We start from the raw sequence: 25,385 nt of genomic DNA, 5'->3' as shown, positions 1-25,385 counted from the left end.
TTCAATGAAGAGTTCAGGAAGGCATGCCAGGAGCAGCACGAGGCATACCTAAAAATGAGATGTCAATTGGTGAAGCTATAACACAGGACTACTTGCGCGCCTAACAACATAAGCAGCAAGTGATAGACAGAGCTTAGCGATCCCACAATCAACGAATCAGATCTAAGCTCTGCAGTCCTGCCACATCCAGTCATGAATGGTGGTGGACAATTAAACAACTCACTTGAGGAGGAGGCTCCACAAATATCCCCATCCTCAATGATAGGGGAGCCCAGCTCATCAGTGCAAAAGATAAGGCTGAAGCATTTGCTATAATCTTCAGCCAGAAGTGCCGAGTGGATGATTCATCTCGGTCTCCTCCGGAGATCCCCAGCATCACAAATGCCAGTCTTCAGCCAATTCGATTCACTCCACATAAAACAAGAAAGGGCAAAAGGCGTTGGATACTGTAAAGGTTATGGGCCCTGACAATGTTCCGGTAATAGTACTGAAGACTGGTGCTCCTGAACTTGCTGTGCCCTTAGCCAAGCTGTTCCAGTACAGCTGCAATACTGGCATCTACCGGGCAATGTGGAAAATTGCCCCAGTATGTCTTGTACACAAATGCAGGACAAATCCAACTCGGCCAATTACCGCCCCATTAGTCTAATCTCGATCATCAGTAAAGTAATGGAAGGGGTCATCAACGGTGCTATCAAGCGGCACCCGCTTAGCAATACCCTGTTCACTGATGCCCAAGGTTTGGGTTCCGACAGGGCCACTCGGCTTCTGACCTCATTACAGCCTTGGTTCAAACATGGACAAAAGAACTAAACTCCTGAAGTGAGGTGAGAGCGACCGCCCTTGACATCAAGGTAGCATTTGACATCAAGGAGCCCTAGCAAAACTGGAGTCAATGGGAATTGGGGGGGAAACTTTTCGCTGGTTAGATTCATACCTAGCACAAAGGAAGATGGTTGTGGTTGTTGGAGGTCATTCATCTCAGCTCCAGGACATCACTGCAGGAGTTCCTCAGGATAGTGTCCTCAGCCCAACCATCTTCAGCTGCTTCATCAATGACCTTCCTTCCATCATAAGGTCAGAAGTGGGGATGTTCACTGATGATTGCACAATATTCAGCATCATTCACGATGGCTTAGATACTGAAGCAGTCCATGTCCAAATGCAGCAAGATCTGGACAATATCCAGGCTTGGGCTGACAAGTGGCAAATAACATTCATGCCCCACAAATGCCAGGCAATGACCATCTCCACCAAGAGAGAATCTAACCATCGCCCCTTGATGTTCAATGGCATTACCATCACTGAATCCCCCACTATCAACATCTTGGGGGTTACCAGTGACCAGAAACTGAACTGGAATAGCCATATAAATCCTGTGGCTACAAGAGCAGGTCAGAGGCTAGGAATCCTGTGATGTGTAACTCACGTTCTGACTCCCCAAAGCCTGTCCTCCATCTACAAGGCACAGGGCAGGAGTGTGATGGAATACTCCCCACTTGCGTGGATTAGTGCAGCTCCCACAACACTCGAGAAGCTTGACACCATCATGACAAAGCAGCCTGCTTGATTGGCACCACACTCACAAACATTCACTCCCTCCACCACCGACAGACAGTAGCAACAGTGTGTACCATCTACAAGATGCACTGCAGGAATTCACCAAGAGTCCTTAGACAGCACCTTCCACGCCCACGACCACTACCATCTAGAAGGACAAGGGCAGCAGATAAATGGGAACACTACCACCTGGACGTTCCCCTCCAAGTCACTCACCATCCTGAGTTGGAAATATATCGCCGTTCCTTCACTGTCGCTGGGTCAAAATCCTGGAACTCCCTTCCTAACAGCACTGTGGGTGTACCTACACCATATGGACTGCAGCGGTTCAAGAAGGCAGCTCACCATCACCTTCTCAAGGGCAACTAGGAATGGGCAATAAATGCTGGCCCCGCCAGCAAAGCCCACATCCCATGAATGAATAAAGAAAAAAAAATCACTCCACAAATTATAAAATAGTTGCAAGTTCCATCATGTTATGAAATATTTCCACATTATATCTTATCCAATGAATTTTCAGTAGGCCAATGCATTAAGATTTGTCAGATTTATTTTTCCCTTTGTCCTGAGAGCTTGGGGCTACAGTAAATATACAAAGCTCTCTGACAGAATCACATATTAATAGCACAAAATTTTCTCTGGTCAGTGCAAAATTTGATGGCATAGAATAAGTAATAAGAAATTTCCCAGTCGACAAGACAATTTGTTTTAATTTTCCTCCCAGGTGATAGAAATACTTAAAACTGATTATACAGTCTGGGTGACTGTAGTGAACAACCTGCTTTGGGTCTGAAGTAGCAGAGCTGCCTGGACCAGATATATCTACTACAGGCCTTCATTATCTTCGTAGTTCATCAGTCTAGCTTCATGTTGGAGAACTGGGACAGAAACCCATGAGCTATACTTCCCTGTTACAACCATTCAATTATCCAGTCACTTTCAGAATTTTGATACACTTTGTTATTTTGGCTCTGGAAAATCATTTAAAGCAGTGATGAGTTAAATATTACATGTTGCTTTTTATTTCATTTAATTGTGAAAATTTGCATCATGCAAATGAATTTGACATGGTTTATATATGGTCAATCAATATTGTGCTTTTCTGCTTTTCAAAGCAAATTGCGAAAGGGTAATTGTTAATCCTGTGGCATATTAACATATTCACGCTTTGTAAGGTCAGTGTTAAGGAATGTGCGGCTGTCATTTAGTAGGAAACAAGGGCCTGACTGTGGAAACTGCCTTGTTGGCTGTGAGCACAAAAAGAGTATTAGGAGAAGCCCAAATTGTAATGTGAGTTAGGATTTTCCACTCCAACACTCCTGATGCACTCAGGAAATTCTGGACACAGCCTGTGATTTTCCAACAATAATACTTGCTTCAATCACACTGAAGTGGAAAGTTCAGATGATGTCTGCCACAATGTTGTACTGCAACTGTAAAACAATCATTTTTAATGGAATCTTACTTTATTTTACTATTGTTAAGTTTAGTTTAATTATTTTAATTAAAAGTGATACAATGTCTACAAGTTGACATCACACCGAAAAAGTTTAAAATATATTTTCCAATAGCATTGGAAACATACCAGTCAATGACCTGCAATTTTTTTTATAAGAACTTAGTCACAATTTTAAAGTCATCCTGTACTATCATTTTCACCTGTTTTGTTATGTTATTCTTCTATCTGTGCAATGTGAAATCCCTTGCCTGGTCTATTTCGCTTAAGGTAATGTCCAGAGCTCAGGTTCTCAGCCTCCAGTTCTGGGATGCACCTGTTCTTGTGGAAAGGAGAATAGACGGAGCCAGGCTCCGCCCTCCAAGACAGGCTCGGTCTCTAATTGGCTCGGACGGAGGTCTATGTTAATGAGGTCTGACCCCCCTGCACCTGACGCTCAGATGTTTTCCACAAAGTGAGGAATAGGCTGGGTTTGGGTTTCTTGTTCCACTTGTTCTTCCACTGCTCATCCATGTCACTCTTATTTCCCCCATCTGGAGACCTCAGCTAACGGATTTCAGACTTGAGGGGACTTGGGACCGAATGCTCTCAGTGCGAGGAAGAAAAGCAGCAGTCATGCCCCGTTCTTTCCTCATTAAGAAGCATTGCAGCACCAAAAAACCTAACTACAGCCAACTGGAAATACAGAATGGTAATAAAGTTTTGAAACTTTTAAAACTGTTGCTTTTAGTTATTCAAATAGCTAAACTTTTCATTGAAGTTTTATTTGACTGTAGTTTACTTGTAATTCACATATTGCGGTTACTTGCTTTGCTTCTGTTGAAACGGATTGTTTTAATTTACTTTATAAGTACTTTTAAAAAAAAATTAACAGTTGCAGTGCCTGGTATTTTTATATGAACCTGCACGGCGTGACTATGTGAATGACAAGCGTGTGCATTTTCTCCCCCACCCCCCCAGCCCGTTAAAACTGAAGAAAGGTTTTGTGTTCAGTGGAACTGTTCAGCAAATAGAGTTTGCAGAAGCGCGGCTTGTAAAATAAAGAAAAACCCAGCAGGTGCATAGCCTCACACGAGGGTTCTCATTCTTATTCACATGCTCGCTCCTCCAGTTCAGGGAGTTGTATTGTCTTAAATAAGCAACGAGCTTGTTTGGGCTGTTCTGAGAGTTTTTGTTGTCCTCCGTGTTGCGCTGAGTTGATTTTTAAATCAAACTACAGTTTCTTCAGAAATCCCCTGTGTAGTTTATTTTTAAATGTTTGTTTCATGCTCCATACCAGACTTCCCCTTTAACTTGGGGAACCATCTCTTAGAACGAATAATGAATAATTTGTGTAAAATTTTGCCAAATGCCCAGGGTCACTTCTCATTACCAGGGAGGCACACGTAGGGCTTTTTTTTAAACTAAAATATATATAGGTAACTTTTGATTGCGTTTAGAAGAAAATGTGAATAACATAAAAAGAAATAGGCTGTGCAATATACATTATTAATATGGTCACGTATATTATGTAGGAAAGCAGCCTGGGCTTGTAATGAACAGATCCGCTCCTTCGTATAAATGAAATTCGGGATCAGAGCTGCATTTAATTCAATCTTCTAATGATAATACATTTCCTTACCAAATTCAAAACGGTAACTTTTTATCGAGGAATAATTAAGTAGTATATTTGCTTCTGTACTCTCTAATTATAATTAAAAGAACGGCATTTATCATTTAAATTTATCATTTAGTTTTGAAATGTTTTATTTAAAAAATTGTGCTTAAAAGAACAAAATATATTTCAGTTTTCAAAGGAGGGAGTTATTATTGTTATCATTAGACTTTTTGGTTATATTCACTAATCCTCATTCCCAAGTTTTCTCATGCACATTATGATCCTTTTCTTCTTTTACAAAGAGCTCACCTTCAACTAATTATTACACAAATAGTTTCTCAATTTTTTACTCATTCTTCTTAAAGAACAAAGACTCCGTCGGCTGGTGAACTTGGATGTTACCATAATAACTCCACCCCTTAGACTTCCAGAATGCAAATCTACGCTGTGTACAATATCCACTCCCTTCCAGTATCAGTTTGTTATGAAGCCTGTGTAGTCACTAACCTTACATAATAGAAAAAAAGGTTCCCTCTTTGAATTTTCTACTGGCATTGTGCTGTGACTTGTGAATCACAGTAATCGAAGATGTATGTTTAACAGGTGTCAGTTCCTATTAATGACATAACCTATCTTCCACAAAGTTGTTTTTCTTTTTAATTTAAAACTCATTTCTTGCATAACTGTAAAAGCAATAACATCATCTCTAATGTAAAATACTTTATGCTGTGTTTGCATTTAACAATGTGCCTTGCTGAATTGTTGAAATAGGAGATGCCATACAACAGGTGGTTGAGTGCATCTGAACTATAAACAGTATATAGATGTGCAATCTCAGCAAAAAAAAACTTGCATTATCCTAAATGAATTAAAAACTGGTTTCTATCATAAATAATTTTAAATTTAATTTTAACACAATGAACAGAAATATTTCCCTTCTGAATATTGACTTGTGGGAATGGTGAAGTTACAGATGCGAAGTCTCAGTTTCCTGAGAGTGGTTTGCTTTTATATAGCTGGAATTTGATTATGTGCTATGCATGTGGAATATTGTCTTTGTTTTTATTGTCAGTTAGTCATGTAAATAAACAAGGCAGTATGGATGTGAATCTTCACTAAATAGGATTTCCAGAAATCTGATTTAAAAAAATAACTTGAATGATTGAAATTTTTGCTTTCTTTTCAGCAACAGCCATTTCACCCTATTTATATAAGGGTTTGACATTTCCACTGATGCCACAGCCTGAAGTGCTCGCTCCGATCATTTGTGACCCGCCAAGACTGTGGGACAGGGCTCCTATCAGTCTCCGAGTGTGTCTGCCTTCTCCTCCGGATGCTGACATTGGAACAGAAACACTATTCAGCAGCCAGCCAACCCTGGAGATCAGTGTGAAGGAATGTGCGGCTGTCAGAGGCAGCAGCACCCCGCTAAGAGATACAGCGAATGACCTTAACCTGTCCCTTTCCAAAAAAGCCAAAAGAAGAGCCACAAACAATGGCATGTTTAAAGGAGACAGCAACACAGAGGAAAAAATCCTTGAGGTTGAAAGCACTTCTGAAGCAACCCCGGAGAAGTTTGAGTGTTTTCAATGCCATAAGGCGTACAACACTTTATCTGGGCTCTCTAAACACAGGCAGCTTCACTGTGAATCACAGACCAGAAAATTCTTTAACTGCAAGTATTGTGATAAGGAATATGTCAGCCTGGGTGCATTGAAGATGCACATAAGGACACACACGCTGCCCTGTGTCTGCAAAATCTGTGGCAAAGCCTTCTCTAGACCATGGCTGTTACAGGGGCACATCAGAACACATACGGGTAAGTACAAATAAAACACTAGGGTTAGGGAAAGGGGTCAGAAACTTCCAGCTTCCCACTGTCGATCACTATTCAGCATCCTGTTATTGGAAAGTTCATATACGTGAATGAAGATGGAACGGGATTAGACTCTGCTATAATGTTTCTCTTTTTCCCCTCCCTACCACACAGTGAGTGTTGGCAGGCAATTCTTCTATGTAGGCTCATACACATGGCAGGGATTGAAGGTAACCAGCACTGGTGGGTGACACACTATGAGGAAAAATTGTGCTGATCCTAAAACATTTGCATATTTTTCCTAATCAGACAAAATGAAAGCTCCGTCATGACTTTTAATTACCATCTTTAAACTCTTGGTACTGGAATAATTTTACATGAATGTGAACAAAGTTCCTAATTTTAAATGTGTTATCAGAAGAGTGCTGTGCAGAGTGTAGACTTAGCACTTTCCTCAAGAGGAAGGAGAACTTACCTGTGTTTCTTTTGCATTTCGTAGTTTAAGGTTAAACAGAATGCAGCCCTTGGCACACACAAATGCATAATAATCTATTCCCTGAGGTAGAGCTAGAAATCCAAAAGGCCCTTCCATTAATGTTGCAAAATAACACAATGATGTAGCAACAGGTGCTGTAGCTATGTTTTGTTTTTCCCATCTCCTAGAAATATCAGCCATGGATTTTACTGATGCCGTTGTGAATCATTTGTGTTTGGGAGAGAGCACGTAGCACTGGTGTGTTGTAACACATTCAATAGCAATTCTGATGATAATTGGTAGTGCTATGAGCTTCACCCAGGTGCTGCTCTAGCTTTCACCCAGATCACTACATTGCTTTCTATATTTAGATGCTTGCAGGAAAAGCTCAAACCTCCTAATTTGGGGTCTTCTCTTGGAATCTGACAGTTCTTTAAATAACCAGGGTAAATTATTTTATTGTTTAATCCACCAACAGTATCTCCGTAAGCATGCAGAGAAATGATATTAAAAGAACTAACTACTGGCAGGACAACACAAATTTTGATAGATGACATTTTAAAAGACAGCCCAGTGCCTGTGCTCCATGCCCATTGTAATAATTTATTTGCGGTCAGCAGTTGGCTAAGCTTTAAAGGTGGAAGAGTCCTCCATCATTAGCGATGTTTAGACATAAATTCTCAAGATTGCAATTAAGCACCAAATGAAAATTTCTTCCGGTCTATGTGAATCCCACTGCATGAAATAAACAAAATGGTTGGCAGACAGATACATTTATAAATAACGGAAGAGCAACTAGTTTAAATAGTGAACTATATAAACACAGTTAAACTGTCTAATAGTGAGTTACTTTCTAGGTTTTATTCCAATTCATGTCTTTAAATGATTCATTACGCCAGGCTTGTGATGTACAATAGCGCACTAACTGAGTGCATCACAGGAAGTGGCTACAAGTGTTTCCCTACTTTAAATTTGAAGTTGGGAGGTTTTGATGGTAGCAAGGAGCTCCGAACAAGAGGAAGGAAATTTGAGAAGGCCATACTCCTTCCTAGTGGCTGGTTGTGAACTGGAATTGATAGAGACCTGGGTGCAAGTTGCTTTTCTTTCATTTCTATTTGGAGATGAGAGAAAATTGGTATCATTTATTATATAGATAAGGTGGAAAGTTAGTCTCCCATTTATCCTGTCTGGTTTTATTTAAAATAAAATATCATGCATTCTGTTTGCTGTGGGTGATTGTGGTACCTCCATTGCTGATTTTGTATTCTTACTCTTCGCAGGGGAGAAACCTTTTGCCTGTCCTCACTGTAGCAGGGCTTTTGCAGATCGCTCAAATCTCCGAGCACACCTGCAGACACACTCGGATGTGAAGAGATACCAATGCAAGAGCTGCTCAAAGACCTTTTCCAGAATGTCCCTTCTTTCCAAACATGAGGAGGCTAGCTGCTGCCCCATGTCTTGACACACATTTTGAAATATTTGATCAAAAAAACTATCTATTTTGTAACAAGTTGAAGGTATGGCCACAATGTGGTGGTCTTTTTAGTATTTATAGAATGAAAATGGATATGAACTACTTACTGGCATATCAAATCTCAAAGTAATTTCATGCTGATGGAGACTTGCAGTTGGTATCTTGCACTAGCAAAGTTGTATCAATTTGGACTAAGTTAGTTGTGACAAAACATCTATTGTCAACCAGTTAGAATATGAACTCTGAAACAGCCGCAGAAAAGCAATATTAAAAAGAAATACATGTGCTAATTAGGAGAAAATTGAATTGTGATTTCCCCGCTTCAATAAAGGGGACCTGCATCGCTTTGCAAAACTGAGAAGGCAAACTTGATCTCTGCTGTACCTGAAATTAAGGAGAGTATGATCATTTGGAACTAAAATTCTACTAAAAGCAATGTGTGGCCCAGGCAGGAGGATGAGAAGTATTACTCTCTCAAACTTGGGGGTTTCCTCTCATGGCTGCCCCCAAAGAAGGGGGCAGTCTTCTTAAAGACTAAGAATACACCTTGAGAGAGAACATATGATTCATTCCTCCTACCACCCAAATTCAGAGAGTTGTGCCACTGTATATGGATTTCTCCATTAAAGATAAACTGGAGAGGTTTACTCAGGGTGAAATTTTTGAGGAAACTAGAATCTGTCTGCTATGTTTGATTATTAGATTTGTTTAACTTGCATGAAGCAGTTATCAAACTTGCTTTCAACAATTGTGTTGATAGTAACTGTATTTTGCCTCTTTGCACTCAAATCGCTACTGATTGTACTTTAATATACAGTGTTTTGTGTTAGCATAAACTATTCATGCTGCACTGCATATGAGAGATTGCAGTCTGTGGCTTAATTCACCCTTTAGTCACGTGAAGATCTACATACAAAGATTTTTTTTTTTAAACAATAGCTTCAGCAAAACCAAGGAGAGGGTTCTATTGTCCAGACATAATGTCACAAGTCAATGTATCTTTCCTAAGAGAGAAAAAGCGATTTCTGGTCTTCAGTTTTATATGACAGCATCACTGAGCAGGCTTTGGAGCGAAGGAGGAAAAACTACAATTGGAATCAAAAGACCAATGATAGTCTTGGCTACCCTTTGCTCATGAAACAGTAACAATTGTAGCTTTTCAGTCTGCTTATTCTGGAAACCAGATTTAGGATTCTGTTTTTTTTATTTAAATCCACAAATCAAGATGAATTTTACAACCATCACAATTTCTAAGGCAACAGAAATGGAATTATTCCAATTTGTGGGGAAAATGAAGCCTTTTGTTTTTCAGAAAGCACGATTTTAGGTTTACAAAGATTGTAAATGCTTTGAGCTTCATTAGTTGGTTTAAAAAAACATGCAAATATTGTACAAAAGTAATGTAAATCTAATTAATGCTGTGAATTATTTTTCTTGCATACTGTAGCTATCAGATTATTTGAATTTTACATTTTCTTGGTTAACCTATAATGTATTTTTAATATATGCTAACAACTTGGAAACATGAGCATAGTAGTGAGTTAATAAGATGCCTGCTTAAACTGGAAGAGTCTTGCATACGTCATTTAAGCAAAGGGTTTACCAGCTGGCTGATCTTTGTGAACCTGCACATAATGGGACTGAATTAATATGGCTGTTTCATTGGAATGGTCCAGAAGTATGCAAGCAGCCAGATACCCTGCATCCTGTCTTACACTGCGCGTTCTCACTTCTTCTTGGTGTGACATAAATGGGGCAGAGTCAGAGACTAGGATTTTCTCATTCCCTAACCTCAGGGGGAGCTGTTGTAAGGTTGGAGGCTGTAAGCCTGTTGAATTTAGATATGATGAGTTCCAGGTAGGTACAAGTGGACCCCAGGGATGTAGCCTAGCCAATTGAACATGATCTATGTTTTTTTTAAAAATTCTTTATAAGCATTTCAAATGGGGTATGGAAATAATTTCTCTGGAGATGAACTAAGCACCATTCCTCTCCCCGCCCCCCCCACCCCCCCATCTTGTGTTGGCAGCTAGGCATCAGATAACTGCTAGCCCATGTCTTCCTACCAAATGTCCATATTCTGTTGGGTTCAGTGCCAGAGGCCCTGAAAATCCTTGACTGTGATCATAGCAATAATGCTGGAATTATGCCTCCTGTGTCTATTGCTTCTGACCATATTGGCCTAAGTGGGGGCAGTGAGAGGAAATATTACTTCCATGGGCCAGCAGGCACTATGGTGCTGGAAACCTGCCCTCCAGGTTGGTAGCCAGGTGCTGCTGATCAAGACATGTCTCCCTACCCTGGAGGAAGGACTTCTGTATTTTTGGTTCCCTTACACAGGAAAACAATTAAAATAAAATAGACCCACTCTTTGGCTACTGTCTTGGCTGTGATACCCTCGCTCATGGCTAGAGCATCTTCCGGAGGCTGGTATCTTATCTCACTGGATGGACCAGCCTCCAACCTTAGGCCAGCTTTCATTAAACTAAGGGAGGCAGGATTCCCAGTATAGTGAATCCCTGGCTCTGCTCCTTCTGGGTTTGTTTGAGGTGAACACAGGGCCAAGGGGCACCTCTCCGTAAAGGAAGGTAACTGGCATATCTAGGTCCTGGCTTATGTCCAGGCTCTTCCTACAGATTACTGCTGGAGTCACACTGGCTGAGCAATTCAGCCCCAAAATGTTTTTGGAGAGAAAGTATTTTTATACTTACAACATGTTATGTAGAAGAGAGAGGAGCAAAATCCAGAATTAGGAAAAAAAAAGATTTTCGTGTTTTTTAAGCATTTCTCTCACCACAGTTCAGTTCTCCTGAAGTCATTTATTTTTTTGGCTGCGAAGTTCTACAGAAACCAGGTACCCTGCTATTTGCCCAATTGGCAATTATTCATGAGTGATCTATTTTGCCCAATTGGCAATTATGCATGAGTGACCCTTGATGTTGGGTAGTAATGAACATCATGGCTGAGCAAGATCCTATCCCCAAATCAAGATCTGCACCTGCCATATACTCACACCAGTCATAGTACTGCAACATGCAACAGTACTGTGTATATTCACATAGTTGAGATCTCTAACAAAGAGTGGACTGTTGTGCTATGCTTAATACTGTGGAAAGAGATTTTTGTGAGGGGGTGGGCGTGGGGTTGGTGAAAGGGGAGATGGGCTGATGAGCATTGACTTTTATTTATGAAAAGCCCTAAAGCTGTTGTAGTACTATCATATTGATGCTAAAAGCATTTATTATACTTCTAACCACAAAATTCCATCTGCCAATTGGAATTACAAGACAATTTGAGCTATGGATTTTGTCACTGTATCACCACTACCGCTGCTTTATGTGGCCTGGATTTTGTGGTCAGTGGTGAAAGTGACAATTCTCACCACTGACCCTGAAGAAAGCTGCCCACAGAGAGCTAACAATCTCTGTGGTGTGTATTTGTATTTCATCTTTACTGATAATTTCATTCTCATGCTAGCTGTTGGGGATCTCTGATGTCCAACATCACTAATGTCATCAAGCAGGCCAAGCAACCAATCGCAATGAAGGATTCTCATGTTCAACAAACCAGAAAGTAACAAACAAGTTTTATTGTTCACATTTTATAATTTTACAGAAAGTGAAATAAAGATTTGTGACATACACATAGAATTAAGATAAAAGCTGAAATACATTTTTTTTAAAAACAATTATTTTAAAGATCAATGCATTTTTATTGTAGAATAGAGAATTTGACATTTCACAAGTATAAAATCAGCTTTTCAGAGCCAAAGAACTTATTCAGAAGTAATAATGACTTAGTGTGCCATTAAAAAAAACAGTTATACCTGATTCAACAAGGCATAAATAATACTTTCACAGGTTTTTACAGGGAGACTAATAGCACAAAAAGTGAAAGTTCCCATAAAATCACCAATTTTTACTTATTTTCCATCAGCGAGACATTCAACGGTGCTCCCTGTGGAGGAGCAGGGAATCACTGACAGCAGCTTCCGGAATAGGATATTTCGGATGGCAGAGTTTCCCTTCCCGCTATCTGAGGAGTCAGTGGCAAATATCCTTGCCCATACTGACTGTCCTGCGGCCATTTCACACTCCAGAGAGCGTTAATTGCCTGGAATTTCTTATGTTCTTATGGAAGTGGAACTTCCTCCCTCAGTCAGGAGGAGGTCCCACCTCAGAGAGCTGCCAGCCAATCTGTTTGACCAGCAGTACCAAAAGTTGTAGTGGACAGAACTGGGACTGCAAGCGGTCCCCAAAGCCTAAGTCCCAGGAGTCCAGGACTAGGTAGGTTTTGGGGGATCTCAGGTCTGGGAGGGTAGGTAAGGCCTGGGGGTGTGGACAGAGGGTGTTGGGGTGTCAGTGGAGGGGCTGGGATAGGAGGGAGTCCCTGCAGATGTCAGAACCTTTTGGGGGTGGAAGGGTGCCCAATGTTAAAAGGGGGCTGCTGATGGAGGTGTCCCCCCTCACTTCCTGCCTGAGGCCTGAAAGGGTTAATTTTTGGGCTTTCTCCTGCCCCTGACCTCCACCCGCCAGCCTGAAAATTGCCTGGGTAGGAAATGGCTCTTAAGTGATCAATAATTGGCCACAAGGGCCTCTACTGAGGCAAGGGCAGGCGGGCTGGTCTAGGCTTTGCCTGACCCAGTGTAAAATTGCAGAGAGGTCGGTGGGGGGGGGAACCTGATGGGAAGGCCGTCCAAGAAATTTTACCATTACCCCCACCTTTAAACTTGCCAGCGGGGAAACATAGCATTATGCCGCTGGACTTTGCATTTAACCATGCATTTGTAGATGCCAGAAATGCTGCCAGTTTCACAGAGTAATGATGGTGAATACTGATAGTTTCACCATCACTACAACAGCAAAATCCATGCCAATCGGTTGGTAGATTGACAGAGGGCGGCGCGCATCTGACCTGATCGGGCGTAAAATAGCATGTGATGACAACGGTCGATCATCCCAATGTCATCGCGCACTTGCGTGGTATTCCGGTCGGCAGGCACAAGCGGGTGCCAGGGCCACGCCCGCCATTAATTAACAGGCCATTTAAGGCCATTAAGAAGCCAATTGATGGTGATTTTTCATCGCCCATGTGATTGCACGCTCGTTGCACAGGCAAAACAGGCAGGCCACAATTTCAAAAACCTCACCCAAGGGCGGGATAAAAAGGGTCAGCAGCATTGCCAGTGTGAGTAGTGGGGGATTTTGGTAGATAATTTGCTGCTGGTGACTTATTGGTACTTGGCAGCTTTATCTCTGTTTGGGGCTTCATTGTTAGTATTTCCAGGCTTCATTTCAGGACTCCTCGGTGTCTCCAAGGGCCCCCAGAGGATTCAGGTATCCTTCCAGGTATCAGACAGCCTTCCGTTACCCTGGCAATGGGGATTGTAGGGATTGCTGGTGGCACCTCCTCTAAGGAGGAAGAGAGGGGTAGGAGGCCAGGTGTCCCAATGCAGCTTCCAGTGGAGGGGCCTGTGGGAGGAGAGGCACAGGCACAAGGGGTGCAGGGCCAGCAGGAAGTCCAAGATGGAAGGGGCCGCAGAAGACACCACTATCCTGCTGCCAGGGTTTACAGGCGGCAATGCAGCTACCTCAATATGTCCGAGGTGCAATGCCGAAGGAGGCTCCGCCTCTCAAGGGAGACAGTGACCTCCATTTGTCAGATGATTGGGGCTGAGATCAGCTCTGACTGTGTGGGTGGATACCCCATGCCAGTTGTTCTGAAGGTCACAGTGGCCCTCAACGTCTATGCCTCCAGCTTTTTCCAGGAGTCAGTGGGGAAATTTGTGGAGTCTCCCAATCAGCTGTCCACAGTTGTTTCAATCTGGTGACGGAAGCTCTGTTCAGGTAGGTCCTGACCTTTATTCTTTACGTTATGGATGACGCCAGCCAGGCTGAGTGAGCCAGAGGCTTCACAGCGGCTGATGGCTTCCCCCGCGTCCAGGGTGCAATCAACTGCACACATGTGGCCATCAAGGTGCCAGCGGGTGAGCCCGGTGCCTTTGTCAATAGGAAGGGACTCCTCTCCATGAACGTGCAGATAGTGTGTGACCATAGGATGCAGATTCTGCAAGTCTGTGCAAGGTACCCTGGCAGCTCCTATGACGCGTACATCCTGAGATACTCCCGGGTGCCGAGGCTCTTCAGTGCTCCAGCTTGACTGGATAGATGGCTGCTGGGTGACAAGGGCTGTCCGTTGAAAAGGTGGCTCATGACGCCTCTCCGCCACCTAAGAACAGAGGCAGAGAAGCATTACAATATGAGCTATGCCTCCACAAGGGGGGTGATAGATAGGTGACCATAGGTCTTCTCAAGATTCGCTTCCGATGCCTGGGTACAAGGTGTCCCAATACAGCTTCCAGGGGAGCGACCTGTGGTTGGAGAGGCACAGTCAAAAGGGGCACAGGGCCAGCAGGAAGTCCAAGGCAGAAGGGGCCGCAGAAGACGCCAGGTTCAAAGCATCCGGCTCGTATCTGGAAAGGATTAGGAGGTTAGCTGGACCTCTGCCGGTCTGGGGCCTCTCAATGTTGTTATGGGTGGTCTTCTCCTGAAAGGACAGGGGAGCATAGATTAGCCCCTCTGTACCTGCAGCGCCATTGCAGCCTGGTCAACCTCACCTGAGGAACACCTTGCAGAGCACACCCGAGTCATGGCCCTGGACCCCCAAGGCACTCAATCCAAGCAGCCAGGGCTCACCCCATTTGCCAACTCTGGCGTCATTGACAATTGGCACTCAGACTCTAACACCTCTGAGCTCCATGGGGGGATGGGCAGACTTTAACACTTCAACACACTGATCCATGCAAAACATGGTACTGATCCTTCCTGAGTGCAGCAGGTCACTAATCCTCTGCAGCACTGGACCCAAGTGCGCTGCACCACATCCTGGCTGCTGACCAGCACTGCCACCTCCTCACAAGCTCTTTTCATTAAGTGCAGTGGCCTCCTCCTTCCATCCCTGAGGACAAGGGTGTCCCTCCTGACAGCCACCTCCTGCAGGGGGACCTCGGGGCACTCATCCGAAAACCGAGGGGGCCGAGTGCCCACCTGACCTTTCCTCTCGCCTGGCGCCTGCAGCTGCATTACTCTCCATAATTTATACTTGAGTTCTCCTCATCGCCGGCAGCCTTCCAATTAAACACAGAGATGAAAACAAAAAACTACTGCGGATGCTGGAAATCCAAAACAAAACTCTTTTCTTCTCCGCCGATGCTGCCAGACCTGCTGAGTTTTTCCAGGTAATTCTGTTTTTGTTTTGGATTTCCAGTATCCACAGTAGTTTTTTGTTTTCATCTCTGTGTTTAATTGACTGCCACTCCTCTTCAAGAAATGCCTACCTTGAAGAAGTATTGCTCTGCTCTCCGACAGGATTTCCGCCTGTCTCTTCTGCCTTGTTCTGCTGAAGGGTTATGAGGACTCGAAACGTCAACTCTTTTCTTCTCCGCCGATGCTGCCAGACCTGGTGACCTTAATGGAAGCTTCTACAGTGCGGCTTTCGCATAGGATGCAGAGAAAACAACCAAGAATGATCCTGTGTAAACAGGATGAGCTATGAGAAAAGATTAAAGAAGCTTAAGCTTCACTGTTTAAAGTTTAAAAGACTAAAGAGAGCCACATTGCAGCATCTTATGTATTAAGCAGTAGAGAATCAAAAACATTACTTCTGGCGAAGTGAGGTCACTAGGACAAGAGGACAGAAATTTAAATGAATGAAAAATTCAAACTTTTTTTTTAAAAGGCTAAGAATGAAATTGTGTGAAATCTGTAGCATCATTTAATTAAATACAGCTTGTTTACTACAAAGTGTTGCTGAAGTTGATTAACACCAGTGTTTGTGTCTGTGCTGACTGCAGGAAAATTAACCAGCACTGATATTGTGAAAGCATTGTGGATGGGATAGCATCAATCTTTGGCCATTGAAGAGGCTGTGGTATGCTTCACTAGTATTTCAAATTAAGTTTTAAGAAATGTACTGTGTGTTTTCAAGAAATTTTAATCTAATAAATCAGATAAGTAAATCCAGCAACAATGAGCTGTAACACCAGCATAAGATGTGACACACGATTTCAGGTTTCACCATGAAGTTTATTCAAATAACTTATCCACTGGTGAAGCAATGTTACATTCTGATTAATATCTGTATATTTGCACAATTACTTTGTCCAGATATTTATTTTACTAATGAATGGATGTCAATGACCAAATTACATAATATCACTTGATAATAAAACAAAAACAATGGAATTGAGATGTAAGAAAGATGTTTGCGTAGATAAGATAAAATATAGTGGACAAAGGCTGAAACAAATCAATGAATTAATAGAAATTTGAATTAAAAGACTTTTAAGGCTGAGCAGCAAGTCTGATTGTTTATTAATGGTCATATAATACATCCAATTTATAAAACTCTGCAAATTCATATTGCACTGATTTCCAAATCTAGGCCTTGTTCTTCTGAACCAAGTAAAATTTTGAATATTTAATTAGTAAGTTAACTGCAAAATTCAGGGGCATAGTGGAAGAGCCCAAAAAGGGAAGGAATCATAGAACTTGATCACTTTTGATAGACAAGTACAAATAACAAGCCAGAACTATGCTTTAAAATAAGCATCACTTTTTACTCTTTCATATTTATATTTAAAAAGTTACAAATCTCAAGTATAGTCCTCTAGTATAGCACATGTTTACTGAAATCTTGTAAATCCTATTACATTTAACATACACCAACCTGTACTGACTTATTTGTAAACAAATATTTAAACATATACAAACATATAACATATTCAAACATCTCAAGGTTAAAAACTAGGTCGGTTTTATGAATGAATGTAATCAAAAACTAATCCAGAGTTTCTCAACCAAAGTTCCAAGGCCTCCTTGAGGTCCAAGAGAAATTTTACATGGGGTCTGCCAATTTGTAGGCAAAATTAATACGAAACATGGCAGCACATACTCTCAAATCAGCACAGCTCCCACTGTCAAAGGGGTACAGCAAGATCACTAGAAAGTGGACAGTGACTGGAAGTTATCAGCAGCAGTACGATGTTTGAAAACACGATTTGTTATACAGCAGCACATGGTGGTAAAGAACCATCTGGAGACAGACAGTGGCACGTGTCAATAGTCCTAGCAGCTCACCTGGAGATAGTAAGGCCTTGACTTCTGCGCAAGTCCCAGTTGTCCTCTGGGATGGGGACAGGCAGATGATTTTGGTAGTTAACTGGACAAGATGAATCCTAGGACTTCCCCCCCAACTCGCAATTCAAGGTAGATCCTACCTCTTCCATAGACTCAGCCTTCCCCTGTCCAGACTCCAGCTGTGCTAAAGTCATTAATTAGTCATCTGAAGGCAATCACTTCAATAACCTGTGAGACAGGAGGTTAGGTTAGACATCTCATTGCACAGCACCTCCCTGGGAATTAATGTGGTGCAGATTCACGATATGACTTACCAAGGCATCCACCAGGAGTACCTGATGACACGTTTACCCATTTGAGGTTGGGTATCATGATTTACTTGCCATTTGGGTGAAGGCTAGGATATTTATAATATGTTTTGAATTTTGGGATGTGAGGAAGGTTGGCATTTATGTTTCATTTGTACTGTAAGTGGAGATATTCCTCAAACTCAGTGTGTAATTTGTGCTCAAGTACTGAACAATTAATCTTTGAACCCCTCCAAATTATAGACACATTAAAATACCAAGCATGAAATGTATATGGATAAATAATGTTCTTTTTTTAAATAATTGTATAAATAATTTTTATATAGCAAAAATACTTATGCTGTGTTACAGGGAGGGGTCAGTGAAATTTTTATAGCACAGAAGGGGCTCTCAGGTTGAGAACCTCTGATCCACATTTTATCTCAAATGGTTTTCAGCAGATGAAAACCTAAGGTATAGTCCAATGACTATTGCACGGAAATTATGATATTGATGTAGCTGATGTCAGAGTTGTATAGTCAACACCGGGATCAATGAAACACATCTACTGCAAAGCTATTGAAATAGTGGAGCGATTGGATCCTTTTCAAGATAAGGGTAAAATCATTTAAGACTGAGATTAGGAGAAATACCTTCACTCAGAGGGTTGTGCTCCTTGGAATTCTCTTCCATGGAGTGCTGTAGATGCTCAGTTGAGTATATTCAAGATGGGGACAAATAGATTTTTGAACATTAAGGCAATCAAGAGATATGAGAATAGGATGGGAAAGTTGATCTGTAATGGGCAAAATATTAGCATTTATATTAATACACAAAGTTAGAAAGTAAAACAGATAAAAACTTAATTATTAAATTGAACGGAGGAGCTCTACTTTATTAAGCATTGTCATAATCTGGTTAGGGGCCGTTAACATTTAAAGAGAAATCCAAATAATTAATTTTAACTAGAACTACGCCACAAGATTTCAAGGTTTCTTGGGTGAATTGATGCTTTAGCTGGAGTGGAGGCCTTGTAAAAACAGAGGATTCTCAGTAAGCTGTGAGGTTTCTTGTAGTTGAATTACCAGGAGATCGACTCTCAGGTGAACTTGAAGATGGAACAGGTTGGGGGAGAATCCTTCTCCCACGTTCCAGGTATAGTTGTTTTATCTTGGCTGCGTGGTTGTCATGCAGCTGGTTCAATGGCTCCTCAGATGGTGTTACAGACGGTGTCTGTCATTGTGTTTCTGATCAGAATAGCTTCTGCTGGCACTGTCTTTTGAATTAGATGTTAAACCGAGGCCTCCTCCACCTCCTTGGTTGGACGTAAAAGATCCCATGGCACTATTTTGAAGAAGAGCAGGAGCACTATCCATGGTGTCCTCGCAAATGTTTATCCCTTCACTAGCATCATAAAAACTGATTAGCTGGTCATTATCATATTGCTGTTTGTGCTGCGTTTCCTGCATTACAACAGTGACTACACTTCAAAAGTACTTCATTGGCTGTAAAGCATTTTGAGATGACTGGTGGTCATATAAGAACTATATAAGTGGAAGCCTTTCTTTTTCTTTGACTTTCTCTCATGTTCTTAAATGATGAGATAATAATTTTATTTGGAACAATAGCCTCAAAATATTATCAATAATTTTGTTTTGCTTATGATTTTAGCAATCTAATTCAAAGAATTAGATGACTGTTCAGCACTCCCTCTGTACTGCAAAGGAGCATCAGCCTTGAATTTTGTGCTCGAGCCCTGGAGTGAGACTTGAACCCAGAACTACATGAATCAGTGAACCACAGTTGACACAAAGATCTGAAAAGGCCATTCAGTCCACTAACCTGACCCATTTAGTATTCTAATTCACGCACCTTAGCATCCAAACATATTTTGATATTTGTCTTTAACTTCATTAGCTGACCCAGTAGATTATTAACAATCAATTTTTTGTAGGGTCTGTGTTACATTTATATCCTGGTTACTCATTGGGAATAAATTCTGTACAAAAGAAAAACAAAAAATATATAACTCTAATATGTGAATGGAAGTTGGGACTGGACTGGCTCCATCCAGTCATCAGAAATTATAGAAGAGGAGATTCTATTGCATGGGTTTTGCCTTGGTTTAATTTATGAAGGTGCTTTTTGTAAAAGCTATATTCTGCACAATGTTCACCCCATTGAAATCAACTCCATGGGTAACCATCTCGCTCAGCATTGCAGACTCGATGGGCTGAATGGCTTACTCCTGCTCCTATGTTCCTAATATTCATAGTTGTTAATTTAAAACAAATTACAATTTAAATCTAAGACATTTTTGAATGTCTTGACCATTCTTGCAACAATAACAAATTTTCATGACATTTAAACAAAAATAGATATCAATCTCTGTATCTCAAACGGTTCTCATATAATTTACTATGGAAAAATACTATTTATAATGACTCTTGGCCTTGTGTTTGCAGGTTGGCAATGGGTAGTAACCAGCTGTGTGGCAATTACTGGAGCACAGCCAGTATTTAGTCAACTCTAAGGTCCATATTTAATGAATAGCCCCTACTAGTTGCTAAAAATAACCTGCTTTTGGAACTAGAGAAATGTAGTCCTGCAGTTATTAGAGTCGAAGGTTTGAAAATAGTTCCACAGTTGCTAATTATACCATAACCAACACAGCCAGGCTTCTTTATCTATGAATAAAATGCTGGGAGCCTTGAGTGGAACCACACATGTTTCCAATACTCCAAAAACAGATTGTCCAGATGAACTGAATTCCAGGGAGAGCACCTGTGTTGGAGAGCAGTAGATTTCAACACTCCACAGTCTAAGAGAATAAATCCACCAATAGCCTAAAGAGCTTACTCAAATCAAAATTATGTCTTCATAAAAAAGGCTGTTCAGAAATATCAGGAGATTGACCCTTTCTTAATATCACTGGGGTCGATGATACATTTGATGCTTATGATTTGGCACAGGCCAGTGGAAAGATATTTGTCTTCTTTACTAGTTCAGCTCTTTGAGAACTGATTGAATTACACCAGGAACCAGTTGGTGCCTGAAAAGCTGACACTCCTGTCTCAGTAAAGTTGGTGCAGCAGATTCCTACCTAGCTTTACTCAAAATCAAAAATGACATCCTCTGTGATTATGATCATGGTGCACCAAACCTCTTCATCTTTCTTGGCCTCTATGTACCCTTTAGCATGGTTGACCACATCATACTCCTCCAACACCTCTCATCTTGCTAGTTGAGGTGGGACTACCTTTGCCTGTTTTCACTCTTAATTATCCAGTCTTGGCGAGAGAATTTCATGTAAAGGAATCTCTTCCTGCCTCCACACATTTACCTCTGGAGTGCCCCAAAGTCCCCTCCTATTTTTCATCTACATGCTACCCCTTGACCAAATCATCTGAAGACATGACGTCAGGTTCCATATTGTGTGCTGATGATATCCAGCTCCACCTCATCACCACATCTCTCGATCCCCCCTGCCTCCATCGTCAGTCAGTTCATCGAACATCCAGTCCACAAGCCACAATTTCCTCTAATTAGCTATTTTGAAGACTGAAGCCGCCATCTTCAGCCTTTTCACAAACCCGATTCCTTTGTTACTGACTCTATCCTCTCCCCGACCATTGTCTGAAGCTAAACAAGATTCTTCGCAACATTGACATCCTACTTAGAGAAGTTTATCTGCTGCTGAATCTGTCATCCATGCTTTTATTACAACTAAACTTGGCTATTCCAATGCTCTCCTGACCAGCCTCCCATTTTCCACTCTCATTAAACTTGAGCAAATTCAAAAACCTACTTCCATACCTTAATTCACATCATGTCGTGCTGTCCATCACCCCTATGTTCACTGACCTACATTTGGCTCCAGGTCCACCAAAGATTCAATTTTAAAATTCAAATCTCCGATTTCAAATTGCTCCATGCCCTTCTCCATCTTTCTCTCCCTAATCTCCTCAAGCCTTACAACCCTTCAAGGACTCTACATTCTCCAACTATGGCCTCTTATGCATCCCTAATTCCCTTCACCCCACCATTGGTGGCCATGCCTCCAGTTGTCTAGGTCCTATGATCTAGAACTCACTGTTTCTCTCCATCTTTTTCATCCTTCTTTCATCCTTAAAACCTCTTTGACCTAGTTCCCATCTTAATACCTCTTTCCTTGACTCCAGGTCAAATTTTCGCTGATCATTCGCCAGTGAAGTGCTTTCAATGTTTTCTTGTAATAAAAGTGTCATATGAATGGAAATGTGTTGTAGTTAGTCTGTCAGCTTCCTTAAAATTAGATCATCAGAAAATGAAGTCTGTCATTCCAGTGGCCTATTCTGCTTATTCAGCAGTAACCTATTATGACATAAATTATTTTGCCTAGAACAGCCTTTATCACTAGGCCCTGATCAGATCACAAAATCCAGGACTGAATCAGTGATGGGAACAAAGGAACATTTAGTTTCTAGAGCCATTCAATGAGATCTTGGCTGCTCTGCGACCTAACTCCACAAACCAGCTTTTCCCCATATCCCTTAACGTTTGGTTAACAAAAATCTATCAATCTCATATTTAAAATTAACAATTGATCTAATATCAACTGCTGTTTGTGAAAAAGAGTTCTAAATGTGCAGCATCTTTTGCGTGTAGAAGTGTTTCTTAATCTCATGCCTGAAAGGTCTGGCTGTAATTTTTAGACTATGACCCCCTAGTCCTAGACTCCCCAACCTGTGCAATTAATTTCTCTCTATCTACATTGTCAGTTCCCCTTGATATCTTGAACACTTTGATCAAACCACCCTTAACCTTCGAAATTCCAGAGAATACAACCCTACTTGCATAATGCCACCTCATATTTATACCTTGGAGTCCAGGTATCATTCTGGCAAATCTACGCTGCACTCCCTCCAAGACCAATATATCCTTCCTATGGAGTGGTGCCCCAGAACCACTCACATTACGCCAATGTGGTCTAACCAGGGCTTTGTATAGCTGAAGCATGACTTCTATCACCTTGTGAATTATTCCTCTAGATGTACAGGTGAGGATTCCATTAACTTTTTTGATTATCTTCTGTAGCTATCCATGACATTTTAATGATTGATGTACATGGATCCCCAAGTCTCTTTGGACTTCCACTATTGCTAGGTTTTCACCATTTAGAAAGTACTCTTTTACCCTTTCTAAGTCCAAAGTAGATGACCTCACACTTTGCTACATGAAAATCCATTTGCCAATATTTTAGATCACTTAATCTAACAATATCTCTGTAATTTTATGTTTCCATCTACACTTCTTACAATGCTGTCTATCTTTGTGTCATCAGAAAACTTGGACATGTGCCTTTCTATCCCATCAATTAAGTCATTAATAAATATGGTGAATAGTTGAGGCCCAACCCAGATCCTTGTGGGACATCACAAATCACATCCTGCCGGTTAGAGTACGTGCCCATTATCCTTACTTCTTGTCTCCTTCCATTCAGCTAATTTCCTAACCATCAATAATTTGCCTTCAGTTCCATGAGCTTCAACTTTAGCTAACAATGTCTTATGAAGAGCTTTATCAAATGCCTTCTGGAAGTCCATATCAATAATGTCCATAGACATTTCCCTATTCAATACTTCAGTCACCACTTCAAAAAAATCCAATCATGTTCCTCAGGCATGACCTACTCTTTACAAACCCATGCTGGCTTCCTTTGATCAGTTGAAAATCTTCAAGGTGTTCAGTCATTCTACCCTTCTTTATAGACTAGTAATTTCCCAACAGATGTTAGGTTAACTGGTCTCCCTCTTTCTCCTCTCTCACTTTTATTTAAATAGCGAGGTGGCCTTCGTATGCCTTGAGGTAATGGCTGCAGCCTTATTGCTACAAGGTTGTGGAAAAAGCAGCAGACCACCATGAACTTGTAGACAGGCTCCGTCAAGTTTTGTACAGCTCCTCCCAAGCACTCCACACAGCGGAATCATTGCTTAAGAATGCCCATGATCCACTTCACAGTGTTTATGGTAGCAGTTTGTGTCTCATTGTATGTCCATTGCTCTTGCATGGTCAGGTGGCGAAGGAGGGATGGGTTCACAGCCATGTTGAGGAGGTATCCCTCATCTCCAAGCGGCCAGCCTCTGGTTTTCATTGTGGCTCAAAGATGGCAGGAAAAGCATTCTGCCTCAAGATGAAGGCATTGGTCTTTCTACCTGGATAGCGGATATTCATCAACACGATGGTTTGGGTATGGTCACACACTAACTGCACATTAATGGAATAGAACCCCTTGTAGTTCCTGTACCTCTCCCTGTTGGCATGTGGGGCCTGCAGTCACATGCATGCAATCAATGGTTCCCAGCACCATAGGGAAACCCATTACCTGGGCAAAGCCTCATGCATAACAGCAAAGGTGATCTTGATGGGTATTGGCAGTGCGTCCTTATCTTGATATGAGGCTGCAGGTCCTGTTGAAAGAGTTGGCACAGTTCTGTTACCACCTCCTTGGTGAATCTCAGGTGCTTCAGGCCTTGTCCCTGGGTGAAAACACTTAGTTCAACAATTGAACTAGGCAGTTTGGATAAATAACTGATTTCTGAGTGAAAGTGGAAAAATGTGGCTGATAATTGAATCAGCAATTACTTGCCAAAATGCATAACTTATTCTGGTAAGACCATTTCTAAAGCCCCTCGCTGAAGATGTGACTGGTATTCTTAATGCTTTCTTGATGTAGTGGAAATGCTATTGCAGTTATTATACTTTATTCGTCCTGTTTCACATGTTTTTATGAGACAGTAGCTTCACTAAAGCTATTTAACAAAGTTTGTTGAAAAACTCTTTCTCTCCTTAGAAATTTGATATCACCGCTTGTCTCACCTTGTCTACATTTTTTGTGCAGGAAGAGGATGAATGTTTTCATCCGTTCTGCCAGGGTAAGTCAACCACTTCATCGCTCTCAACTCATACACTCACAGACCCATCACACATCCACAGGGATCTCACACCTCAAGGGACAACACCACTAACTCTCACACACCCCTCAAGGCCTCAGCTCTTCAGATGACGTACGCCAAAGTCATCAGAGGCAACAGGGCCAACCATTGCACAGGCTGTCTCCACCCCTGCTTTAATGTCAGGGCAGTAACTAGAAGTAGTAGTAGGCGTAGAAAAGTTAAGAAATTCTGATCACAAATAGTTGCACGGGTGAACACATTTTGTCCCTTTATGATCTGAAAATATATTCACTTTCACTGAACAGTATGTAATGTTGCCTTTCAGCTTCATTGACAGGCTTTACGAGTCCTCCCCCTGCATCATCCCCCACTCCCCCCCTCCACTGCCGCCAAGTAGCAGTTCAGCAGCTCACAGCCGGACTATGAGTGATTCTGGATGGAGAAGTGTGTGTGTGGCAGGGCCTTTCGGAGCCTCGTGCAAGCACTCTGTCACACATGTGGAGCCTCCATCCTTTACACTCATCTTAATGACCTGAGACATTTTCAATGCTGCCTGCTGGGGTTCTCTTTCAGCTGTCAATCTGAGCTGACCTGCATCTCCGCCCGCCCACTGATCACACTCCCATGCAGCACCTTTGCCCACCCAAC

General features: G+C 41.7%; 1 protein-coding gene across 1 annotated transcript; it reads left to right on the top strand.

Annotated features, from left to right (window-relative positions):
• The first annotated feature begins 3,553 nt into the window (after window positions 1–3,553).
• On the top strand, window positions 3,554–9,906 carry snai3 (snail family zinc finger 3). The gene is made up of 3 exons (XM_078542983.1): window positions 3,554–3,707; window positions 5,800–6,432; window positions 8,185–9,906. Exons 1-3 carry the CDS (start codon window positions 3,599–3,601, stop codon window positions 8,364–8,366), a joined length of 924 nt encoding a protein of 307 aa, XP_078399109.1. The 5' UTR covers window positions 3,554–3,598; the 3' UTR covers window positions 8,367–9,906.
• Window positions 9,907–25,385: the final 15,479 nt, after the last annotated feature.

The sequence above is a fragment of the Cetorhinus maximus genome, chromosome 6 (assembly GCF_964194155.1).
Source record: "Cetorhinus maximus chromosome 6, sCetMax3.hap1.1, whole genome shotgun sequence".
Taxonomy (NCBI): domain Eukaryota; kingdom Metazoa; phylum Chordata; class Chondrichthyes; order Lamniformes; family Cetorhinidae; genus Cetorhinus; species Cetorhinus maximus.
The sequence above is the reverse complement of the archived record's forward strand: the minus strand, read 5'-3'. Positions and strand labels throughout refer to the sequence as shown.

Bases quoted from the DNA above. Each gene is read 5' to 3' on its own strand.
- snai3 (XM_078542983.1), top strand. From the start codon at position 3,599: ATGCTCTCAGTGCGAGGAAGAAAAGCAGCAGTCATGCCCCGTTCTTTC. The intron at 3,708-5,799 runs GTAATAAAGTTT...CTTTCTTTTCAG, and splicing joins CCAACTGGAAATACAGAATG to CAACAGCCATTTCACCCTAT. The intron at 6,433-8,184 runs GTAAGTACAAAT...TACTCTTCGCAG, and splicing joins GCACATCAGAACACATACGG to GGGAGAAACCTTTTGCCTGT.